The sequence below is a fragment of the Neofelis nebulosa genome, chromosome 5 (assembly GCF_028018385.1).
Source record: "Neofelis nebulosa isolate mNeoNeb1 chromosome 5, mNeoNeb1.pri, whole genome shotgun sequence".
Lineage (NCBI taxonomy): Eukaryota > Metazoa > Chordata > Mammalia > Carnivora > Felidae > Neofelis > Neofelis nebulosa.
The window spans coordinates 35,965,539-35,987,311 of record NC_080786.1 but is presented as its reverse complement, the minus strand read 5'-3'; the positions used below and the strand labels follow the sequence as shown (position 1 = coordinate 35,987,311).

The 21,773-nt window shown below is 43.0% G+C and overlaps 1 protein-coding gene across 3 annotated transcripts in view; it reads right to left on the bottom strand.

The window, feature by feature from the left end:
- Positions 1-21,773, bottom strand: part of CLSTN2 (calsyntenin 2) — a 603,671-nt gene that overhangs the window by 150,366 nt on the left and 431,532 nt on the right. Inside the window, exon 1 of one of the 3 annotated variants that reach the window (XM_058730045.1) lies at positions 6,370-6,710. The exons of the other annotated variants lie outside the window; for them this stretch is intronic. Within the exon in view, the coding sequence (XP_058586028.1) occupies positions 6,370-6,373 (4 nt within the window). The 5' untranslated portion in view covers positions 6,374-6,710. Of the gene's footprint in view, positions 1-6,369; positions 6,711-21,773 lie in introns of those variants that run through there. 3 annotated transcript variants of the gene reach the window in all.

The window sequence follows — 21,773 nt, the reverse complement described above, 5'->3', positions numbered from 1 at the left end:
AAGGCTAATTTTCCCATAGAAATAAACAAGAGAGGATGCATTCTATAATAACTGTAGAACTGTTCTGCTTCAATGCTGATTTTTATTTCTCAGCATTATTCCTAATATTTAGAGTAATGCTCCCTCTTAAAACAACTGCCCATTTGGCTTTCTTCAGGTGATTAAGCCAAATTTAGCTCAAGTTCCTGAAGTGCTGACTGTCAGGCTTTTAATTAGCATGGCCTCTTAAAACTTTGGATGGCTTTTATTATAAAACAGAAAATTCTTTGAAGTTTTAATGACACTGAATCCTTAAATAATCACACATTGGTCACTTGTAGAAATTCAGATGTAGGCACTAACAAATGGCTTTTGTGAATTATCATCTAAGGTTGAATGGTAATAGGATTTGAGTTTATAATTCACTTAGTCACCAAAATTAAAAAGGTATAATCCTTTAAAAATAAAGTTTTATTTTCATAACATAAATTTAATAATCTTACATTGCTACTTTATCAACAGTAAAATGATAATCTTATAAAAGAATAATTATATATTGCATGTTGGGTCATATTATGTCAATATTCTTATACTTTTCTAATCAGAATATTAAAATTCACACAAAATGTAATACACTGTGTTTATTTCCCTGAAACTGGGAGGACAGCAAACTTGGGTTGTGAAAGGTACAAATAAAGTGACCTAAGGAGTTCTGCTTCTGATGTGCGTAGGCTTCTAACACACGACCCTCTCACAATACCCTTAACCCTGGAAAAATAGCTCCCCACTCCCAAAGACCTGCAGCCTGGGGAGTGACAGATTTTGGAGAGGAGCAGAAAAAGCTACTAAAAATGGGTGAGTTCTCTGATTTTTAATAATTCTTAAAAACGGTGATAAAATTCACATGACATAAAATCTATCATCTTAACCACTTTTGGGTGTATAGTTCAGTATTACTAAGTGCATTCAAGAGTTTTCTGTTTGCTCCCTTGCCCTGAGGACAGTCACAGTCCTTGTGGAACAAGGGGCTAAAACTCTGATTTCTATCAGATGAGCGGGCCATCTTTCTGGCCAGATGAACGGCACTGCTGGAAGGTGAGGGAGGACTCTTGGAGAGGAGCCAGCCAGGGAAGGGACAGCCCAAACTGTGTTTCAAATACCCAAGTCTCTGGCCGGCCCCAGAACTGTGCATGTGGGGGACAGACTGAAAGCCATCTGCATTGAGATCTGAACTACTGTCCATACAAGGCAAGAGAGAATTTATAGTTTGAACTGAAGTAAGTGAATTGAATTGCCTGTTAAAACAAAACGTCAACCGTTTTGAAGGAATCTGACAATCCAGTGCCATCTTGGCCCAATGTGCAAAATATCCAGGATACAATCTAAACTTAATTGCCATATGAGGAGTCAGGAAAATGTAACCCTTTCCCGAGGGAAAAGACAACAGGGCCCAACCCCAAGACAGCTCAGCTATTTGTATTTTCAAACAAGTATATTATTTATTCTTATAAGTATGCTTAAGGCTATAAAAGAAAATATGCTTAGAATGAAGGAAAAGATATAAATCTCATCAGAAAATGTAACATAGAAAAAGTAATCTAGTACAAATTCTATAATTAAAAGAGATAATATCTGGGATGCCTGGGTGGGTCAGTTGGCTAAGCATCTGATCCTTGATTTTGGCTGAGGTCATGATCTCATGACCAAGAGATCTGCTCTGGGTGTGGAACCTGCTTGAGATTCTCTCTTTTTCTCCCCCTCTGCCCCCTCCCACTCACACATGCTCTCTTAAAAATAAATAAATAAATAAATAAATAAATAAATAAAGTAATATTTGAAATAAATTACTCACTGAATGGACTTGATATAATAGGTAAGTGAATGTGTGATAAATCAATATAAAAGTATCCAATTTGAAGAAAAGAGAAAATAAAGACTGCAAGGAAAGAAACAGAGCTTTGATGACCTGTAAGAAATCTGAAGTAGAAAGAGAAAAAATATTGAAGGAAAATGTAACCTCAGGGACCTATGGGTTGATATCAAAAAGTATTACATAATAAGTCATTGGAGTCCCAGAAAGAGAAGAGAGGGAGAATGAGGCAAAAATAATATTCAAACAAACAATGGCTGAGACCTTGCCAATTTTGGTGAAAGACATGTATTTACATGTTCAAAAAGCCAATAAATCCCAAGGGAAATAAATATGAATGAAACTATACCTATCTACCATAAATCTGAAGATAAAGAGAAAGCAGCCACAGAAAAACTGGCATTAAATACGTGTGAATGACTGCACACTGATCAGAAACCATGGAAGCTATAGGACCACTGTGTTTAAGGGACTAAAAGAAAAAAAAAATCTATTAGCCCATAATTCTAGAACAAGAAAAATGGCCTTCAAGAAAGAAGGTGGAGTGAAGACATTTTAGTTCATCTCCACCAGACTGGTCTGTAAGAAATGTTAAAGGAATTTTTTTTTTTACTAGCAAAAGAGAAATGATATTAGGAAAACATGAGTCTTCAGGGATAAAGGAAGATCATCAAGAAATGTAAGTATCTAGGTAAGTCTAAGAAACTATTTTTCTCCTCCTATTTCTTTAAAATATATACATGATTGTTTAAAGTAAAATTATAACATTGTTTGTGTGGCTTATAATACATATAATTATAACACACGAGCACTATAGCATAAAAGAAGGCAAGAGAGAGGTGGTAAATGTATCTATATGACTGCAGCGTTTCTGCAGTTTGTACAAAGTGGTAAAATACCAATTCTAGGAAGCCTGTGAAAATTTATAGATCTATACAGAGAGCAAGTAACCACTAAAAATAAAGGAAAAGAGGTATAGCTAAAAGTCAGTGATAAATCAAAGTGGAATTCTAAGAATATTCAAACAATCCCAAAGAAGGCAGGAAAGAAGCAACAACAGAGAAACAAGTATGGGAGGTTAAACAGGTAACAAATAATAAAATGGTATATCTGAATCCAACCACATCAAGAATTACATGAAACATTCCAATAAGAAGGCAGAGATTACCGGAATAAAAATGTAAGCAGTAACTATATGGTGCTGTCTACAAGAGATGCACTCTAGGTATAAAAACACAAATAGGCTAAAAGGAGTAGGTAGGAAAGATATCTGATACAATGGTAAGCACAGGAAGGCAGGAGGCAATTAATTAATATCAGATGAAACTGATGTCGAACAAATAATGTTGCCAAAGAAGGGCATTTTATAATTACAAATGGAAGAGATAACTATTATAAAAGCACATGCATCTAATTACAGAGCCTCAAAACATGAAGCAAAAATGGACAAACTTAAAGGAAGAAATAGACAATTCTGCAATCATAGGAAAATTTTAGTAATTGATAGACTAAGAACACAAAAAAACAATCAATAAACTCACAGGTAACGTAAACAATGCTATCAACCGCTTTGTCATGACTGATATTTATAGACCATTACGTCCAGCTGTAGAATGCACACTCATTTCAGCCTCACATGTCATGTTCACAAAGACCATGTATGGGCCATAAAATGACCCAATGAATTTAAAAGCTGAAATCCTAGAGTATGTTCTCTGACCATAATGGAACTAAATTGGAAATCAATAACATTTAACTATACGCAATCTAAAGAAAGCTCAGATATTTGGAAATTAAACAATACACATTTAAATAATCCATGCACAAAGAAGAAATTGAAAGAGAAATAATTAAAACTGAAAATATTACAAATCAAACATATTAAAATTTGTGAAATGCTGTTAAATTGGTGCTTAAACACTGATAGCTTTAAATGTATCTATTACAAAAGAAGAAAGAGCTAAAATCAAGAAGGTCCTAAAAGAGTAAAGCAAATCCAAAGTGAGTTAAGGAAAAAAAACCCTGTTGATTATTACCATATTTAAATCACATATTAGATCATTTAAAATTTTTTTGTAGGAGATCTTCCCACAAGGAAACTCCAGGCCCAGATGGTTTCTTTGGTTTCTATCACACATCCAAAGAAGAAAAACACTAATCATATATCATTTTGTTTTTAAGAAAGAGAGGAGGAGGGAATGTTTTCTCCTTTTCAGAGGCTGGCATTACCCTAATACCAAAAACTGGCATAGACACTACAAGTGAAGAAAATTACAGACCCCTGTCTATCATGAACATAAACACAAAAATCCTCAACAATGTATTAGCAAATTTAATCCATCTCTATAAAAAGGATTATGACTAAGTAGAATTTAACCCAGAAATCCAAGTTTCGGTCAATGTAATTTACCATACTAACAGGAGAAAGGAGAAAAACCATATGGTTCCTTCAATAGATGTAAAAAAAAAAAAAAAATTCACCAAAATTCAAAATGCATACCCAGTAAAATCTCCCAGTAAACTACAAATAGAAGAGGAGTTGTTCAAACTGATAAGGGGCACCTGTGATAAATTTACAGCTAACATCATACTAATGGTGAAATATTAGATCCTTCCTTCCCAAGGTCAGGAACAAGGCAGGAAGCCTGTCCTCACCACTTGATAGTTCTTGAGTGCATATTATGTGCCAGATACTGTGCCGGTGGCTTTAGAGAAGAAACCCTTTGTGCAAGGACCAAATTTCCTCCCATTACAGGGATGAGCATGTTGGCACACAGGGAGGGGAGACTTGCCCAGGGTCATAACATAATCGTAAGCCACGATTTAACTTCTGATCTCCCGGACTTCAGAGCATGCCTCTTCATCACAACTCTTTTCTCAGTAGTAGCATGGCGATGATTATTAAAGGGAGCTAGATGCAGAGTAGAAGCTTCTGGGTCTGGCTTCTTCACACTTTCCCCTCTCAAAGGCCGAGGGGCAAAAACCATGGCCTGTGCTTGTCAGGCTGGAGCCTAGCAGACGCAGCAGGCTCACTGGTGTGTGGTCTCCAGGAGACGCAAAACAGCCCTGCCTGATTGATGTGCCTCCATCAAAGGCGCCATGCTGTCCATCAATAGGAATATTCAAATTATAATGGTATTTCGCTACTAAAAGGGAGTCTGATTGGCTCATTTTCATTATTTAGAGGCAGTTAATTAAAAACCCAGCCGATATTTATTTTGCTCCTTTCACATCACCAGTGATTTCTGGCTGCTAGGCTTTCACAGCATTACAGTTTTATGACTTGACACGGCTTATAGCGGGTTTCTTATGGTTGTGTCTCCCATTACTTTAATTTCAAGCATGGCATTAAAGCGCTGTAAGATTTCAGCCATTACTGGTAAGTGTGAACCCATCGTGGCACCCATCTTTATGAAAGAACAGACTTTACGGGATCATACTCCAGGGAATGGACCCAGGTTCCTTTTACAGGGAGAGTATGAGGGTTCAGCTTTTGAGCAGGTGAAAGATCGACCCCAACTGTTCTACTGGCCAGTAGCAGGTAACCTTAATGCGAGGCCCATTCAGATATTTCATTATCTCCTAATGATCGAGAAGGAGTTACTATGCCCAAAAATGGCCCATGTCAATGGTGACATTTCCAAGAAAGCTAATGTTTTATTTCTCAAGAATCATGCTAATTTTGCAATTCACTCTATAAACTATCTAAATACAATATGACATTAACATTGTTTACCTTTGCATCTTTGAATAGAATTAACTCTACAAGAAAATGTATCATGTTTATCTGGTGATTCCATACCTGCTTCAGGCAGAGAAGCCTTGCTTTGAAACTGTTGCTTGAGGGTTAACTTATCAAGGAGCCAACTGGTGATTAATACTCAAGGTTTATAATCTGTAAATTAAGGAGGAACTAAAAACACTCTCTTTTTTAGAGCCAAAACAGGCTCTTTGCAGTTTACCTGCAAACAGAAACCCGTGGAAACAGAAAGGCTTGCAAGCTGCCCAAACGAGAGATTAGTAAGTAGCTGTTACTGCCATTTGCAGTCTTTGTTGCCAAAAAAATGAGGGGCGCCCGGGTGACTCAGTTGGTTAAGTATCTGACTCTTGATTTTGGCTCAAGTCATGGTCTCCCGGTCATGGGATGGAGCCCTGTGTAGGGCTCCATGCTAAGCATGCCAATCCTGCTTGGGATTCTCTCTCTCCCCGTCTCTCTGCCCCACCCCCTCTCACTCATGCTCTTTCTCAGAAGAAAGACAAAAAGAAATAGCCATCCTAGCTGCTCTTGGCCAATTAATGAAGAACACTTCTTTGTATCAGGAGCACTCCTATAGAAGCTTCAAAACCCAGTTTAAGCATTACCTCTTTTGAGGAGCCTGTGAGGGCTTCTCAGGCTGAGATAGCAGCTCTCCCATGTCTCATGCTTCCCTGGCTCCCTGCACATTTCCTCCTGCATTGTCAATTGTGTCCACACATATTTTTTCCTTTTAGAGGTCCCAGAGGCAAGAATCTGTACTTACTCATCTCCTTGACTTTACTGCCCAGTTTAAGGCCTGGCTTAATAGAGGTGCTCAGGGAATTCTTGCTGGATGTCAAAGAAATAAAGTCTCAATCAATTCAAAGGAGTGTGGTATGATGGTTAATACCAGAGTCTTGGTATCAGAAATGACTTGTCTTCAAGTATGAGCTCCGACTTCCCTAACTCTGCGATCATTGGCCAAAATGCATTAACTTCTCTAAAGTTCAGTCTCATTGTCCATTAAATGTGAACAAAAACAGAACCCACTATCTTGGGCTATTATGAAGTTTAAAATCAACAAGTTTAAAATCAGCAGGCTGGCACAGAGAAAGGGCACAGTAATTGCTAACTCAGTGGTAGCTCCTCGTGCTGAAGCTGACACTCATTTTCTCCTGATTGTGACCTCGCAAGAGAGTAAGAGCCTCTGAGAGGGTCACCATGTGGTGTCAGAAAGATCCCAGCAAGGCCGTCACTAAGACTCTGCTTCCAGGTTTCTCTTTGCCAGCGCTCACACCCCACCTCCTTCAAGCAGCCTCATTTGCAGGTCTGTTTAGCCCCTGTCCCAGACCCCCGCTTGCTTCTGGGGCCCTGAACGGTGAGCCCCTGCGGTGGACAGCTGTTCCAAGTACCAGGGATCCTCTCATGTCTGCCCGCCTCCCTGTACTTATCTTTGTAACTTACTTCTTCTGAGCTGATTCCACTGCTCTGTCCTTCCCCAGGTTCGCCACGGACACTCTCACACTGCCTGCATGATCTCCCCCAATGATCCTGCTGTCAGGGCATAGTCACCCCATTTGGCAGATGCGTCATCTGAGGAATAGAGCAACTGAATGCCTTATCCACACCGGGATCCGGCCCCACGTTTTCCCAGTCCTGGTACTCAAACTCTACGCCAAGCCACCTCCTTGTATAGCAAAGCCTCTGGAATCGATGAACAACCTGCAGGTATACAAGACCTCATATTTTCACTCCCTGACAAGTTTTGCCCATAATCCATATGCTGTGCTGAAGTTCCCAAATGTTCAGGTGGGGAACCCCAAAGGGGCAGAGGCATATTTTAAATGTTTAATTCAAATTAAGGCTGGTGTCAGGAAAATCCATATTTTGAGCCACAGAAGAAAGAGAAATGGCAGCCCAATCAATATTACAGAAGTATATGGACTCTTTTACTGTTCTATCAATTCCTGGAGCTAATAAGTCAGCATCTCAGGGGACAGCTTCGGAGTTTAAAACAAAAGTTCAGAGGCCGCTGCCTGTCAGGCATGATTCCAGCTTTCGTTCTGATCAAGGTGAGTAGGAGATGAAGGGCCTTCTCACACATGGCCCAGACGACCCCCGGGCACCTCTCATCAACACCGGGATGGCTCGGCTGATAACAAGCACCTCCGCCGTGGCCGGCTAATTCTTCATCTCCTTGTCATCAATACTGCCGGCAAAGCCCCCACAGAAGGCACGCAGATTAAAATGTTAAATCAAATCCAGAAGAGAAATTTGAAAATCAATTTTAGGTTCCCGAAGAAAAGGCCAGGGAGGATAATTAAGACTCGTAACTCCCAGGTTCAGCTGCTTTATTTTCTAATTCTGGAGCAAAATAAAACCATTATTTTCCAAGGAATCGGCTGGAAGAAGAATGCAATGGTAGAGCAGCCTCCGTGACTGAGAACCAGGGTGGCCAAGATGCTCCCAGTTCACGGACATGTACTCCAGTGAGCCACCCTATCAGCCGACGGACTTGGGACGCTCTCTCATTTTCTTTCCATGTACCTTTTTTTCTCCCCTCGGCAACAGAAAGCCACTGCAAATGTGAAAGGTTGGCTGCTTCCAAGTTTACAGTAAATAAGTTGAAAGAGCTGTAGATTACCCAGGCCCCGATGTCAGGAGCTAATGCATTCTCAATGTAACCCATTTGCAGCAGAGCCAAACTCTGCTTTGACATTTTCCTTCGCTGCACACGGATATTTGTATTATTGGTGCTTTGCTCTTGCTCTCATTTGCCTATTGTGATTCACACAGACCAGCAATGCTAATAGGATGCTTCATTTCCTCCGTGGGCCAGTGCAGGATAAATCACAGCTTCGTGATCCATTTCACCGTACGGTAAATACCCTTATGCTGCTGCTTACTTTCCATGCAAAACATACGTGAATGCAGTTCACTTTTAAGCTACCCAGAAATGCAAAGAGAGAGAGAATTCCTCCCTCTCTCAGTAGGGGGTATTTGCAGAAGACCTAGAAGAATTTAATTCCCTGGCTCCCCGCGAAGGTCACATAATTATGTCATCCCCAGTGAGCTCCAGAATTTGGCATACCCCAGAAGAGGAAAATTGACAGAAGGAGTCATTTTTGCAGCTCCCCGGAATTATTAATGTCTCTACTGATTGGGAAGTCTGCACTTCATGTCGCTACACAAATTTATTGGCAGTAGTTTTTCAGTTTTTCATCTTGCTTCAGCTTCCCGAATGGTATTTGGCTTAGAACTTCCATGACAAGCTTGGAGTTCAACTACTTCTATCTTTTGTTACTTGTATTCTCCCGGTCAATCACACTTCATGCATGGGATATTAGGAATCACGAATGCACACCTATTCCATACTGGACACTGCAGAGGAGGCAAAAGGAATGGGACTCCATCACTGTCCCGTAAGCTGCTATCTCCTTAGGAAGAGGAGCTGGGTGTACAGGGAACCCGAGGGCTTTAGACCAGAGAAGAAAGATTCAGAGCTCTTATGCCAATATTTCTCAACCTCAGGTTTTCAAGGATCACCTTCGTGATTTTGGCTAGAGTTGAGGAAGACTTGTGATATTTTTACTTCATAATTTTAACCAGATTTGATTGTTTCTACTTCAAATAATTTCTAAAGAAGACTTTATTGCTATTGTTTGGAAAACAACACAAGCAGCCACAAAGAGAGAAAGCACTGTTTATGCATTATTTCTAGTATGATGGCTTTACCCTCACAGTGAGGAAATAGACATGTGTCCATTTCATTAAAATGGAGTAGGAGAAGTACAACAGAGAGAAGAGGGGAGGGAGCAATTAATCAACTGTAGGGGTAAGGGAAGGCTTTCTAGAGGAGGAGATTCCTAAACTGGGCTAGAAGGATAACTAGGAGTTCATTAGGAAGACCAGAAAACCCTCCATACTCCATTGTGGTCTTACTTGTGTCTGGAACCAGCTGCAGTGTCTTGCTGTTAATTTACCTGCTGTTGTCTCTGTAACATGCAGAGACAGCACCTTACTGATTATCCAGCATGGACACCAAAATCTATTTGCACCAACACTTTTCAAACTGCTTAGGCTGTTGCAGACATGCTCTGATCATTCCTCTTGTGAAACAACTCTAAAATGTTGCCTGTTTTCACATGCAGCATCTCTCATATGCTTTGATTATTGTGATTTATTTTAAGGTTTATTTATTTAAATGGTTATTTATTTTTGAGAGAGAGAGAGAGAGCACAAAATGGGAGGGGGGTGGGCACAGAGAGATGGGCACAGGGGGAAGACACAGTATCTGAAGCAGGGTCCAGACTCTGAGCTATCAGCACAGAGCCCGATGCAGCTTGAACTCACAAACTGAGATAATGATCTGAGCCAAAGTCAGACACTTAACTGACTAAGCCATTCAAGTGCCCTTATTTATTTAATTTGAGAGAGAGAGAGAGAGAGAGAGAGAGAGAGAGAGAGAGATATGAATGAGTGGGGGAGGGGCAGAGAGAGGAGAGAGAGAGAATCTCAAGCAGGCTCCATGCTCTGTGCTAAGCCTGACACAGGCTCAATCCCATGACCTTGAGATCATGACCTGAGCTGAATTCAAGAATCAGACTCAACTGACTGAGCCACCTGGGTGCCCCGTTGTGATTTATTTTAAAAACCACACCGCGGCTACTCTCCTTCCCCCAGGTTGTGATTCTCTGCTAGGGTCAGAAGCCCAGCCTCTCTAGCTTGCCAAGAACTTGCCGTGAACTAAAGGGCACTGACCTCAGGAATGCCTGGAGATTTGGTTGTGGTGACAACCCTGAGCTGAAGAATCTATTCGCTGGTCACCTGGTAGGGGATAATCCCCCAAAGCCTTTTGCTTGGGTTTCCCTCATTTCTCCCCTTGGGGGGAACACAATCATTTCACTGCTCTCACAGAGCATGTGTGAAGTAGGCTTGAAAACATGGAGTTTATGCCAAGGATAGCAGCCTCTGGTGTTTCCTCTTGGTGCAACACTATGTGTTTGTAGAACGTAGGTTTTTAGTAGGGTTATCCTATTAACCTGAGCCCCCAAGGAATGAGGCAGAGCACAGACCACAGACACAAAGGTAGTGGTGGCTGCAGGGGTGCTTGTCAATTTCCACGAAAATGAACCAACTTCTTTCACAAATCACATTGATTAAATATCACTTGGTTGAAAGTACAAGCTATGAGTCATTCATTTTCCCCAAATGATCAGCTTCTCTCAGTCTTATGAGGCCACATCTCGTCTGGGGAAACAGTGTCTTCTGTTTCCATCCATTGGATAACCACAAAATAGTCCCCAATACCTTCTCAGTGTGCAAGACCTTGGCTGGGTGGGAGGTAGTCCATGGAGAATAAAACTGACAGAGACCCTGCAGTCTGGGACCTGGTCTGATGGAAAACGGCAAATATAAATGACTAAACACAAGACTGAAGATATGGTTATAAGTTGGGTTAAATGTTAGGAAGGGAATAAACAGGAAAATAACTGGGGGAGGGGATAATGAGTGAGTAAAGAATGAAAAGAAATGAGATAAACTGGGGAATGGGGAAGGAGGGTGGAGGGTAGCTGCGTAGTGTATTTTAGGTAGAAGAAACAACAGTGCGAAGGCCCTGAGGCAGAAGGGTACAAACTTCCACTTAGGGAACAGAAAGAGTCTGAACATGGTGGTGTCAGTGGCAGGAGAAAAGTTAGAGAGGTAGGAATGGACATATCATGTTTTTCCAATTCAAGGCTCTCTAGTCTGACCCCAAATTTATTCTTTGAGGACCCCTTCCTTCTTCCCTCCCTTCCTTTCGAGAGAGAAAGAGCACAAGCCAGGGAGAGGGAGAAAGAGAATCCTAAGTAGGCCTGGAGCCCTATGTGGAGCTTGATCTCATGACCATGAGATCATGACCTGAGCTGAAATCAAAAGGTGGTCATTTAAATGACAGAGCCACCCAGATGCCCCAGGACCCCTTGCTTTCTTATACCCAGCAGGATGCAGGGCAAATGTGGCCTGTGTGAGGTTGTTTAAAAATGGCAAGCTCCAACTGTTGATTCTGCAAGCTTTGATACATCACTAGCCCTGTGTCTGGTCCTACGCTCTTCCTTGCTTGGACACCTAGTTGGTCATTCTGGGAGACCTCTGCTGACATGCCACCCTTGGACCCTCTACAGTGTGGAGCTAGCTAGGGGTGCAGGGTCAGCCCTGGTTGGCTCAGGCCAGACTCTCCCCTGAATGGAATGCCTATGTGGTCTGGAAGCGGTAGCTTCATAACAATGATGAGAAAAAATCATCTAAAATCAGCTAGGTGTCATGTTGCATGCTTTACACATATTATGTCCTATAGACCTTGCGATGACCTTGGAGTTAGGTGTTCTTTTTAACTTCTGTTTAACAGAGTAAGAGGTGGCCGAAGTTTGGAGAGGTTTTGTGATTACCAAGGTTATACACTTAGTGGGTGGCTGAGTCAGCCTTAGAAATCATTGTAGACTGAACTGTGTATCCGCCCGCCCCCCCCCACAAAGACACCTTGAAGTCCTAACTTCAGAATGTGAGTTTATTTGGAAATAGGGTCTTTATAAAGGTAAGCAAGTTAAAATGACATCATTAGGGTGGGCTCTAATCCAATATGATGGTGTCCTTATAAAAAGGGGTTAATTTGGATACAGAGATAGCTATGCACAGAGGAAAGATGCTAACACAGAGCAGAAGGTGGCCATGTGACTGGGGAGATGCATCCACAAGCCAAGGAATGCCAAGGATGGCCAGCCAATGGCCCGGTTGACATCACGATTTCAGATTCTAGCCTCCAGGACAGTAAGACAACATATTTCTGTTGTTTTCAGCCACCCAGTTTGTGGCACTTTGTTATGGCAACCCTGGGGCACTAATATAGAAATCAAACCTGAGGCAGATAGACTCTTTCTGAGCTACAAATCCTGTGACCACATTTTCCCTCTGCTGCCATTGAAGTCCACCTTGGTCCTATGTGGGAGCCTTGGGGGCTGAAGAGGGAGAGAAGGTCTTGGAAGGAATGTCTGGTCCAGCCATGGAAGTTCTCATATCTGTGTCCCCTTCTGCTCCATTACTTCTGTGTGAGCAGATGTGGTTCTAGCATACAGGGAAGCTCCGAGCGTGCTTGTTAAGTACATGAGGAATTATGCATCAGAGTCGGCCACAGAGGCCTAGCCCATGAGGCACAGACTGGGGGTATTTGTGGAGGGGTTGGGGTCGAGAGTTTACTGCAGATGCTTAACTAGGTTTCCTGCCTCTGCCCAGATTTTCTCAGGAGGAAAGAAACTACTCTTTGTCAGTGTTTCTAAAAGTTGGAGAAATTTCAGAATTAAAAAAAGAAATTCTTAAGTACTTCAATAAAAGGGCTATAAATATATCTGTTATTTCATTGTTATGTGCTGTCCCTTGAGGGAGCCAATCTGATAAGCATTCCAATTTACAACTGGCTGGACAAGGCTTGGAACACACATGGATATGTTGTTTGGCCATCTCAGGAAACAGGGCCAGGCCGTGGTGAGGGCCCTGCTCCCCCTCCAGCAGGGATCCCCCACAGGGGCTGATTTTGGCGGGCTTGCCTGGCTCTCTGACAGGCATGCACTCCCAGCTGCCCCTCACAAACATTTCTGGCTGTCCCCAAAGCCCAGCATTGTCAGAGTGGGCTCAGTGGTCAGTCACACACACCCCTGTCAGGCGGGGTGATTGAACGGGCCCCAGATGGCTCTGATTCCAACAGCAATAGGCCTGGCAGTGCCTGAAATCCCACCACAAGAGTCTATCTGGGCTTGGATCATCCATGCTGGCATTTCCTGATGTTACTTTTGTTTCATTTTCCATTTTTATCTTTATGTGCAGTAGATAAAATTTAGAAATATAAAAAAGTTAAAAAAAAAAGAATGATAATCCTACCTCTGGGAGGCAATCAAAAGTAACTTTTAGGCATATTTGCTTCCAATTTTCTTCCAGTGCACTTTTTTTAAATAGCGGAGATCATGTTTTATGTACAATTCTGTGTCTTACATCTCTGTTTCATATCATAAGAGTGTTTTCCTAGCTCATTAAAGACTCTTTGCAAGCACTACTTTAATGGCTACATACTATTCCATTCTATGGATATAGCTATCATATATGATTGGATCCAAGTGATTGAAATGTAGGTTGTTTTGGGGCGGGGGCCAAAGGGAGAGGGGGAGAGAGAGAATCTTAAGCAGGCTCCAGCCCAGTGCAGAGCCTGACACAGGGCTTGAGATCAAGCCTTGAGCTGAAACCAAGAGTTGGATGCTTAACCAACTGAGCCACCCAGGAGCCCTGTCATATATAGTTTTAAATATTGGCAAATTATGATGAATTCTTGGAAGTGGAAATACTAAGTCAAAGGGCATAGATATTTTAAAGTTCTTGTTGTGTTTTGCTCTTTTACTTAAGATGCAGCTTCCTGCTTCTCCCTCCTCACCAGGAGGACACATTTTATCATTAATGCTCCTCTGCCCTAATGACAGCCTCCCAGGACATGGAGAAGCCTTCCCAATTGTGGTGTGTACCTTGGCTGAATGACTATCCAATGACCCCCGGTAAGTTTCAGCCAAAAAGCTACTCTGAAGAGTCATTGTTGCCTCCTTCCCACTCCTGGCAACCTCCACATGACCTTGACCTCCCTGGGATCAGTCCCCATTGACACTCTGGGAGTGCATCCTTCTCAATATGGTCCTGGGACTGACTGGGATTGTTTTTGGGCCAGGCTGGTGCCCAAGACTATGAGCAAGAAACAGCAGGCTCCTGCTTGCTAAATGAGATGATCTCAGCTCCTGTTGGCAGACACCCAGTAGCAACTAAAGGGGAAAAGTGACCCATCATTGCTTCTTCCTTCCCCCAGAATGTGGCAGCCCTTTGGGGATTTTCAATTAGCACCTCACTCTCTAGGCAGCAGGGTGGGAATAGAATGGAGTGGGGCAGAATATGCTCACAGGGGAAAACTAGCTGCTAAGCTAATGTGGACAGTCAACATTGACCAATGAAGACTGCAGGCCTCAAGTGCATTTCAGCAGGTAGCAGGCTCAGGCTGTGATTTAAATCACAGTGATGGTGGCAGGAAGGCCAGGAGGGGAAAGCCATCTATAAATGAGAGCATCTAGTATACATCAAACACTAAATGTGGCATTTCATGTATATTAGCATCCTTAATGTTGTCTACACTCCTGAAAGCTAGCTATTTTACCAAATTTTAGAGAAAAATAAGTTGGAGTTCAAAGAAGTTACATGACTCACCTAAGGCCCCAGAGCCAGTAAGCGACCTTCAGGCTTCAGACACAATCTGTCTGCTTCCTACACTGATGCTCCTTTTAGGTACTAGTGTCTAACGAAGCTTCTCCTGGTGGACTCTCAAGGCCTCCCTGCTGCTTCTTCCACAGCCAGGTTCAAATGTACAACAGGGTCCTCATGCCAGTGAACAAAGTCTAGGTCCCAGGTCTCTAGCAGACAGATTATATAGCCCCAAAAACAGATAAACAGAATTACTGCATTTCCAGTCCCACCTTTCCTAGTTCTAGCAGAGAGCTCTTAGTCTTTGGACAGAATCCATTAAGTCAGGAGGTTGTAGGCACTGGCTTTATACAGCTTGAGTGTGTAAAGTGACTGGAACATAACACATATGAGCAGATATTAGTTCCCTTTTCCCATTAGGGTCAGATGGCTTTGCGGTTCACTCATCAAATATTTACTAAGCATCTACTATATGACATCCAGAGTACTTCCTATATAGGTCTGCTACCAGGAGAAGGAATTAGGGAGCACTCACAGCAGCAAGAGATGTTCTTTCCCATAAGTCCAACTGGCAGGAATGTTGTTCCTTTTGGCTTTAAGAATTCATCAAGAAATGATGATAAAACATTCCTAAACCCAGTTCACAGATCTTTCATTATGTCTTTTCCCAAGGAGTCTCATGAGTATGCTACAAATAACCTGGTGGCTTATTTCAATTAAACTGAGACATTGCTCTCTTGTTAGCACATTTTGCCAAGTGTTCTGGGGTTGCACAGTCTGGATTTACAGGACACCTCCTCATAGAGACTATAAAGAATGTGATATGAAAAACCAACTTTGTTGCAACATTTAAAAGCAAAATCCAGGTAGGATTTGCCTCTTGGGAAGGGGATTTGGAATCTTGGCCAGTTGTCTACTAGATAATTCAGCTAAGTATTTTTAAACTCGTTAGTTGAATATGTAGTTGAAGAAGGAAGAGATGGAGGGATGATGCATAAGGAAGGGGAATCTATGGGAGAAGGTTATGATGTTATCCCAGGATTATCTGGAAGGAGAAAAGCATCCAGCCTCCCTCCCATCCCTGGCCATCACTGCCCTTAGGTGGGGAAGCTGCCTGACAAAGTCTAGAAGTGAGTACTACTTGCTGCCATCCTGATGGCTAACACTGATGGGGGGGGGGAGGTGGTTAGGGTTGGAAGTGGAAAACTGAGCCAAGGTGAACTGCAAAATCAGATCCTCTCTTCCTGGTATTTGGCAGAGGTTAACAGAAGCTAGTCTGTTACATGGTAGTAGGTTCTGGACTGGAAGGCATGCAGACTGGAGCTTGGTGGTTAGGCTGGGTCCTGAGAAAGCAGACCCGCACTATTTGGAGAGGGTGCATGAACCAGAAGAGCAGAGAGAAAGAAACCAGCATCACCAGATTGGGAGACAGATGGAGAAGGCAGTTGCTGGTGATAATTTTCCATTTCTAATGAGCCTTGAATATCCTTATTACACTTCATTTCTTTGATATTTGTATTCTTCCAATAAGTCTTTGCTGCATGGAGTTAGCCTGAGTGGCTTGCTGCCTCTGGCCGCTCATGATGTCCTTTCTAAGACACTGGACAGCCCTCACAATCGGCTTCTGCACAACTCTGCTTCAAACTTGCTATTTTGTAATGAGAGAGCATAAAAGCCAACAAACAGTATGCTACCAACAAAAAGATGAATCAAGGCAAAAGTCATTAAAAAAAGCAGAAAAGGCAAATAACAAGGCTGAAATAAAAATGAACAACATAACAATAAAGCTCAAAATAAAAGTTGAGTATGATGAGAGAAGTAGATAAAATATGGGCCACGGATAAAAGTAAAAGTGAGATCAAAGAAAGCCATTAAATTGTCGTCAGCTGAGAACAATTAAAATACAGGAAACAAAGAACAAAGTGAATACTGAAAGAATATAATCTACAAACTATAAAACTGGGATAATCAGGCAATAAAACAAAATGGATAAGAAGATAGAGCTCATCTGGTCCTGGGGCATATGCCAAAGGGTGGAGTTTCCAAGAGCGAAGACTGTCAGGGCCTTTGTGCTGGGGCACAGGCCTCCCACCACTGTCTTCTCATGGCAGGGGTCCCCGAGCAAATGTTCTCTGGAGACAGACCCCCAGCTGCTGGAGAGCGGGACATGCATCCTTGCCTCTTCCCTTTTTCCCTCTCTCCTTCAATGTGGACCTCCTTCCCATGCCAGCCCCCTTGTTTAATGCACAAGAGTGAGATCGCAGCCAGATCAGCTGCTCTTCCTCAGCCCCTCCACTACATTCTGTGAACAGCAAAGAGCAGTGCCCATACATATAGTCCATTAGGGAGTCCAAGTGTCAAGATCTAGCACCATACCCTGCCTGCTAGATGGAGAAAGGGAGGCAGAAGGCTAAAGGCCTTGTCTGTCTGAAATTCTGCAAAATGCATAGAAGTTTTGGGTTGGGCTGATATGGCCAGAGGAAATCACTGGGTCAAGAGAGTTGTTTGTGAGCACCTGACCTCCTCCTTCCAACCCTCGCCAGGGTACTGAAAAGGGTCCAATGGCCAACATCAGTCAGGCAATATTGAGATATACTGTGATGCTATCAAAGAGCTCCTTGTATACCAAGGAGACAGGCATGCTATTATGAAAAAGTACTGATTGCATTTATTTATGGGTTATTGGATCACTTAGGCTTTCCATTTCTTCTTGAATCAATTTAGGAAGCTGTATTTTTAGAAATTTGTTTATGTCAGTTAAATTTTCAAATGTATTGCATAGTCATTTATAATACCACTTTATTAACACTTATCATATGATGTTCTCTTCTGTCATTCCTACTACAGGTTATGTCTTCTTTTTTCTTCACTTGGTCATCCTTAACAGAGCTTTATCAGTTTTATTAGTATTTTCAAAGAACTAGCAAATGCAAAGAATAGAAATTAATGAAATAGAATAGAGACGTACAATAGAAAGAGTCTTTAGGGCAAAAATGATACCTATAAAAATTAGCTAACAAGAGAGGAAGGCTAATGTTACAAGGATATTTTGTACCAAGTCCTACCAGAGGCCACTCTAGGCCACTAAAGACACACTAGGCATAATGTGAAATTTCAGTTAGGTTGTAAAGAATGGCAATATTTGCACTGTCTGGGAGTGGGTGGTTGGGTGGGTGGAGTCCTGAGCAAAGGAGCAGAATAGACAGGTTGATCAACTTGGTTTTTGTCATAGGGTTTAAGGTCACAGAATTAAACAGTAAACAAGGGCCCCATCATAAAGGGCTGTGATGTGAAAGCCAGGGGGAAGGGTTTTATGTCACATCCTGGAGTTGGATGTGGCAGCTACTGAAGGTGCCTGGTAGATGATGGATGCTGTCCTGCAGGAGGACCTCTCTGCAGAGCAGCAGAGGGGAAAGCATCTGAAAATGAAGACTGTCAGGCAATGGGGGCGATTTGAACCCAGTGATGAGGGCCTGCAGCAGGAAGCCTACAGAGAAAACGGAGAAGGGTCTAGAGGCTGAGCAACCAGGAAAGGAAACGAACTGAGAGCACATGACATGTCCAGTCCAGAAAGTTCTGGCAGGGATGAGTGGCCCATTTTCATGCTCCAACACTGACAGGGAGCCTCCAGCCTCTTTGCTCTGACCCCTTTCCCTCCTGCTGATTGGGAAGCCAGACTCCACCTTGCTTTTCAAAGAGACGATTATGCTTTCCTGACTTTCCCACTGTTGAAGCCTCACATGTGATAGTGTATGTAGGTCAGAGTGATTGTTCCTTTGCCCTAAAATAGAGTTCTTTCTCTCTTGAGCCAACAGTACTGATTGCCAGTGCCCTGCGCACTTAGAGAGCTCTTTCCCCTAAAGACTCTCTCCACACCCTGGCTATGCAGCCCCATAGCCTGAACCAAGTGAAGAGGGAGAGATTTCTTCTGGCTCTTGCTGTTCCACGTGACAGCACATAAGAAAGCAGCACTCAGAATGGACCTTTTGTGGGAGCAGAGTGAAGCAGAAAGTCGATCGTTTTCCATTTGGAAATGTAGTTGTTAACACTGGGCACGTTTTTAATCCCTGGTGGTCACACAAGCAGTAGGGGAAAGAGGTCATATTTCCCTGATGGCTGAGCTGAGTTTCTCCCAAGAATAAGGAACAATAGTCCTCAAAGTTCCAGTGAGATTCTCTCTCGTATTATCACTGTTGAAATAGTGTTATGACCATTTTTGCTAGAGTATGCTCTGCCATTTCTTTTTTTTTTTTTTTTTTTTATTTATTTATTTTTGGGACAGAGAGAGACATAGCATGAACGGGGGAGGGGCAGAGAGAGAGGGAGACACAGAATCGGAAACAGGCTCCAGGCTCTGAGCCATCAGCCCAGAGCCTGACGCGGGGCTCGAACTCACGGACCGCGAGATCGTGACCTGGCTGAAGTCGGATGCTTAACCGACTGCGCCACCCAGGCGCCCCTGCTCTGCCATTTCTTAATGGACATTATACACGCAGTTCCCTTTATGGCCACCCATGTTTGGAAAATGCTGACTTAACAATAGGTTTCTTAACTGCAATACTTCTCAGAGCCTTTAATATGCTAATTTATACTGTGCATTTCCAAGAGAACCAGTGATCCAGAGAGGATGCATTCTTGAACTACCTTATTGTAGAGTATCTCAAGCAACTAGAGCTTACAGCGTGCCTGTAGGGAAAATGGTCAAAAGGCCATCTCACCTCCATGTTGATGAGCCACCCATGCTCTGAGCATTGTGTGTCTCTGTGAGGTGAGAGAGACTCACCTCTCTCACTTGCCTCTCCAACAGAATCTCATGGATGCAATGGGATTTTATTGCATTATAACTGGTGATACCAAGTGGCCTAAAGTTATCGTTGTCAGCAAAATGTGTTGTCTAAGGCCTCTCTATCGCTCCCTGCCTTCCCCTTCTTTTCTTTCCTACCAAGTACACTTATGTTTCCTCTGACATAGTTATCCAAATGTCCTCTCATAAAAAGGGGGAGAATATTTCACACTAAGGCTGCTCACTGGTTACCCACCCATGCAGGCATTCTTCTATCCTCTCATTTAGTCATTCGGAAACAGTCAGTGCTGACTATGCTGAGTAGAAAGTGAGTTGTAGACCCTGCCCTGGAGAAGATCTCAAGTCCACTGAGAGAGACAGAGAACTAAAAATATAATTACTCTTCTGGGTGATATGCTATGAAAGAAGGATGGACCAAGAGCTTTGAGAGCAGATGAGGGACACCTCACGTGGTCCAAGAAGCATGCATTCGGAGATGGCTTCCAGAAGGAGGTGATACCTAACTGGGGAAGTGAGAAAAGGTGCTAGAGCAGAATAAAGGACATAGGCAGGGCTGGGAGAAGAGACACAGAGTGCTATGCTTGGGAGAAGACCATACAGCCCACCACAGCTGAAGAGAAGGATAACTTTAGAGAAGCGACAGGAGATGAGGCCATCAGGGAGGTGGGGACCAGATCAGGGATGTTCTTATGGAGCAAGGAGTGTGGATGTCATCCCAGAAATGAGGAGGAGCACTATGTCCTCATCCACTAGGAGTAAACCGAGTTCCCATTACTCTCTCCCTACTCTGGGATTTCTTACGCTTGGGGCATCTCCAGCTGCTGCACTTCCTTCTCCAGATTCATCCTACGTCCTTGCAGTTACTCCTTCTCCACCCAGATCCCCCAATTACAAACCCTGTTGCCATGCAGAAGTTACTGGCTTGGTCTCTTCAGCCACCCAAGGCCCATCATGAAGCATCAATGTATTACAACACCTTCACATCCACCCAGGAAGGGAGAGATGGGCATTGCGGGTATGTCCCTAAGGTTAGGGTTAGGTGCAGACAGCATACCCACTTACTGGTGGTGACACCACTTACTGCGAAGCTCCCTGACCACAGATTTGATGAACACGTGCTATTTGGCTATTATACCATATCTGGTTTGATGGGGAAACGCTGAAATTAATGAGTGTGTAGCCCTAGGCTGGTCCTATAACTTCTCTGAATTGCAGTTACTTAGCAAAGTATGAATAGAATTTTCTTCTCAGGCTTTCTTTAGCGGAAAGATGATGGACACTGAGGCTTTAGTCTGAGCTTAGACCAAACCCAACATGACCAGATATGGTGGCCAACTAGAGTGCAGGACCTCAGGGGCTGATTTGCAAGAAGGGTCCAGGGGCAGCTACCTGGTGGCCTGAAGGAAAGCCAGTTACCTCAGCCTGTACCAGGTGGCATAAACAACAGAAAATTGTCTCACAGTTCTGGAAGCTAGAAGTCTAAGATCAAGGTGTTGGCAGAGTTGTTTTTTCCTGAGGGGCATCAGGGAGGATATCCTCATGCCTTTCTCCATGCTTCTGGAGGTTTGAAGGCATTGCCTTATCTCTGCCCTTACCTTCACATGACATTCTCTCTGCATACATCTGTGCCCCAATTTCCCCTTTTTATAAGGACATCAGTCATATTGAACTAGGGACCCACCCTACTCCAGTATGACTTCATCTTAACTAATTATATCTACAAAGGCCCTATTTGCACATAAGGTCACATTCTGAGGTACTGGAGGGTTAGGACTTGAGTGAGTGAATTGGGCAGGGGGACACAATTTAACCCATAATAGGGAGGAATGTGGGATGACCCATTAAGTTCATATGGGACCCTCTGGGAACTGCAGAACTTTTTTGATGGTTTGCAGCCCAGTATTATGGGCAGCCAGAATATTATGAATAGGTATGTTCATAGTATGTTACTAGTGACTGGTGTGGAGGTCTCATTTGCATCCAAGATTGGTGAGGCTTGGGGAAACTCGCTTATGCACAAAAATGCTTGGCATGTGCCTGGCCTCAATACATGATAGTTCCTTGTCCCCCACCCCCTAATGCCCTGTGCCCCAGCTGACCATGTTTTCTCCTTAATCCTCTGA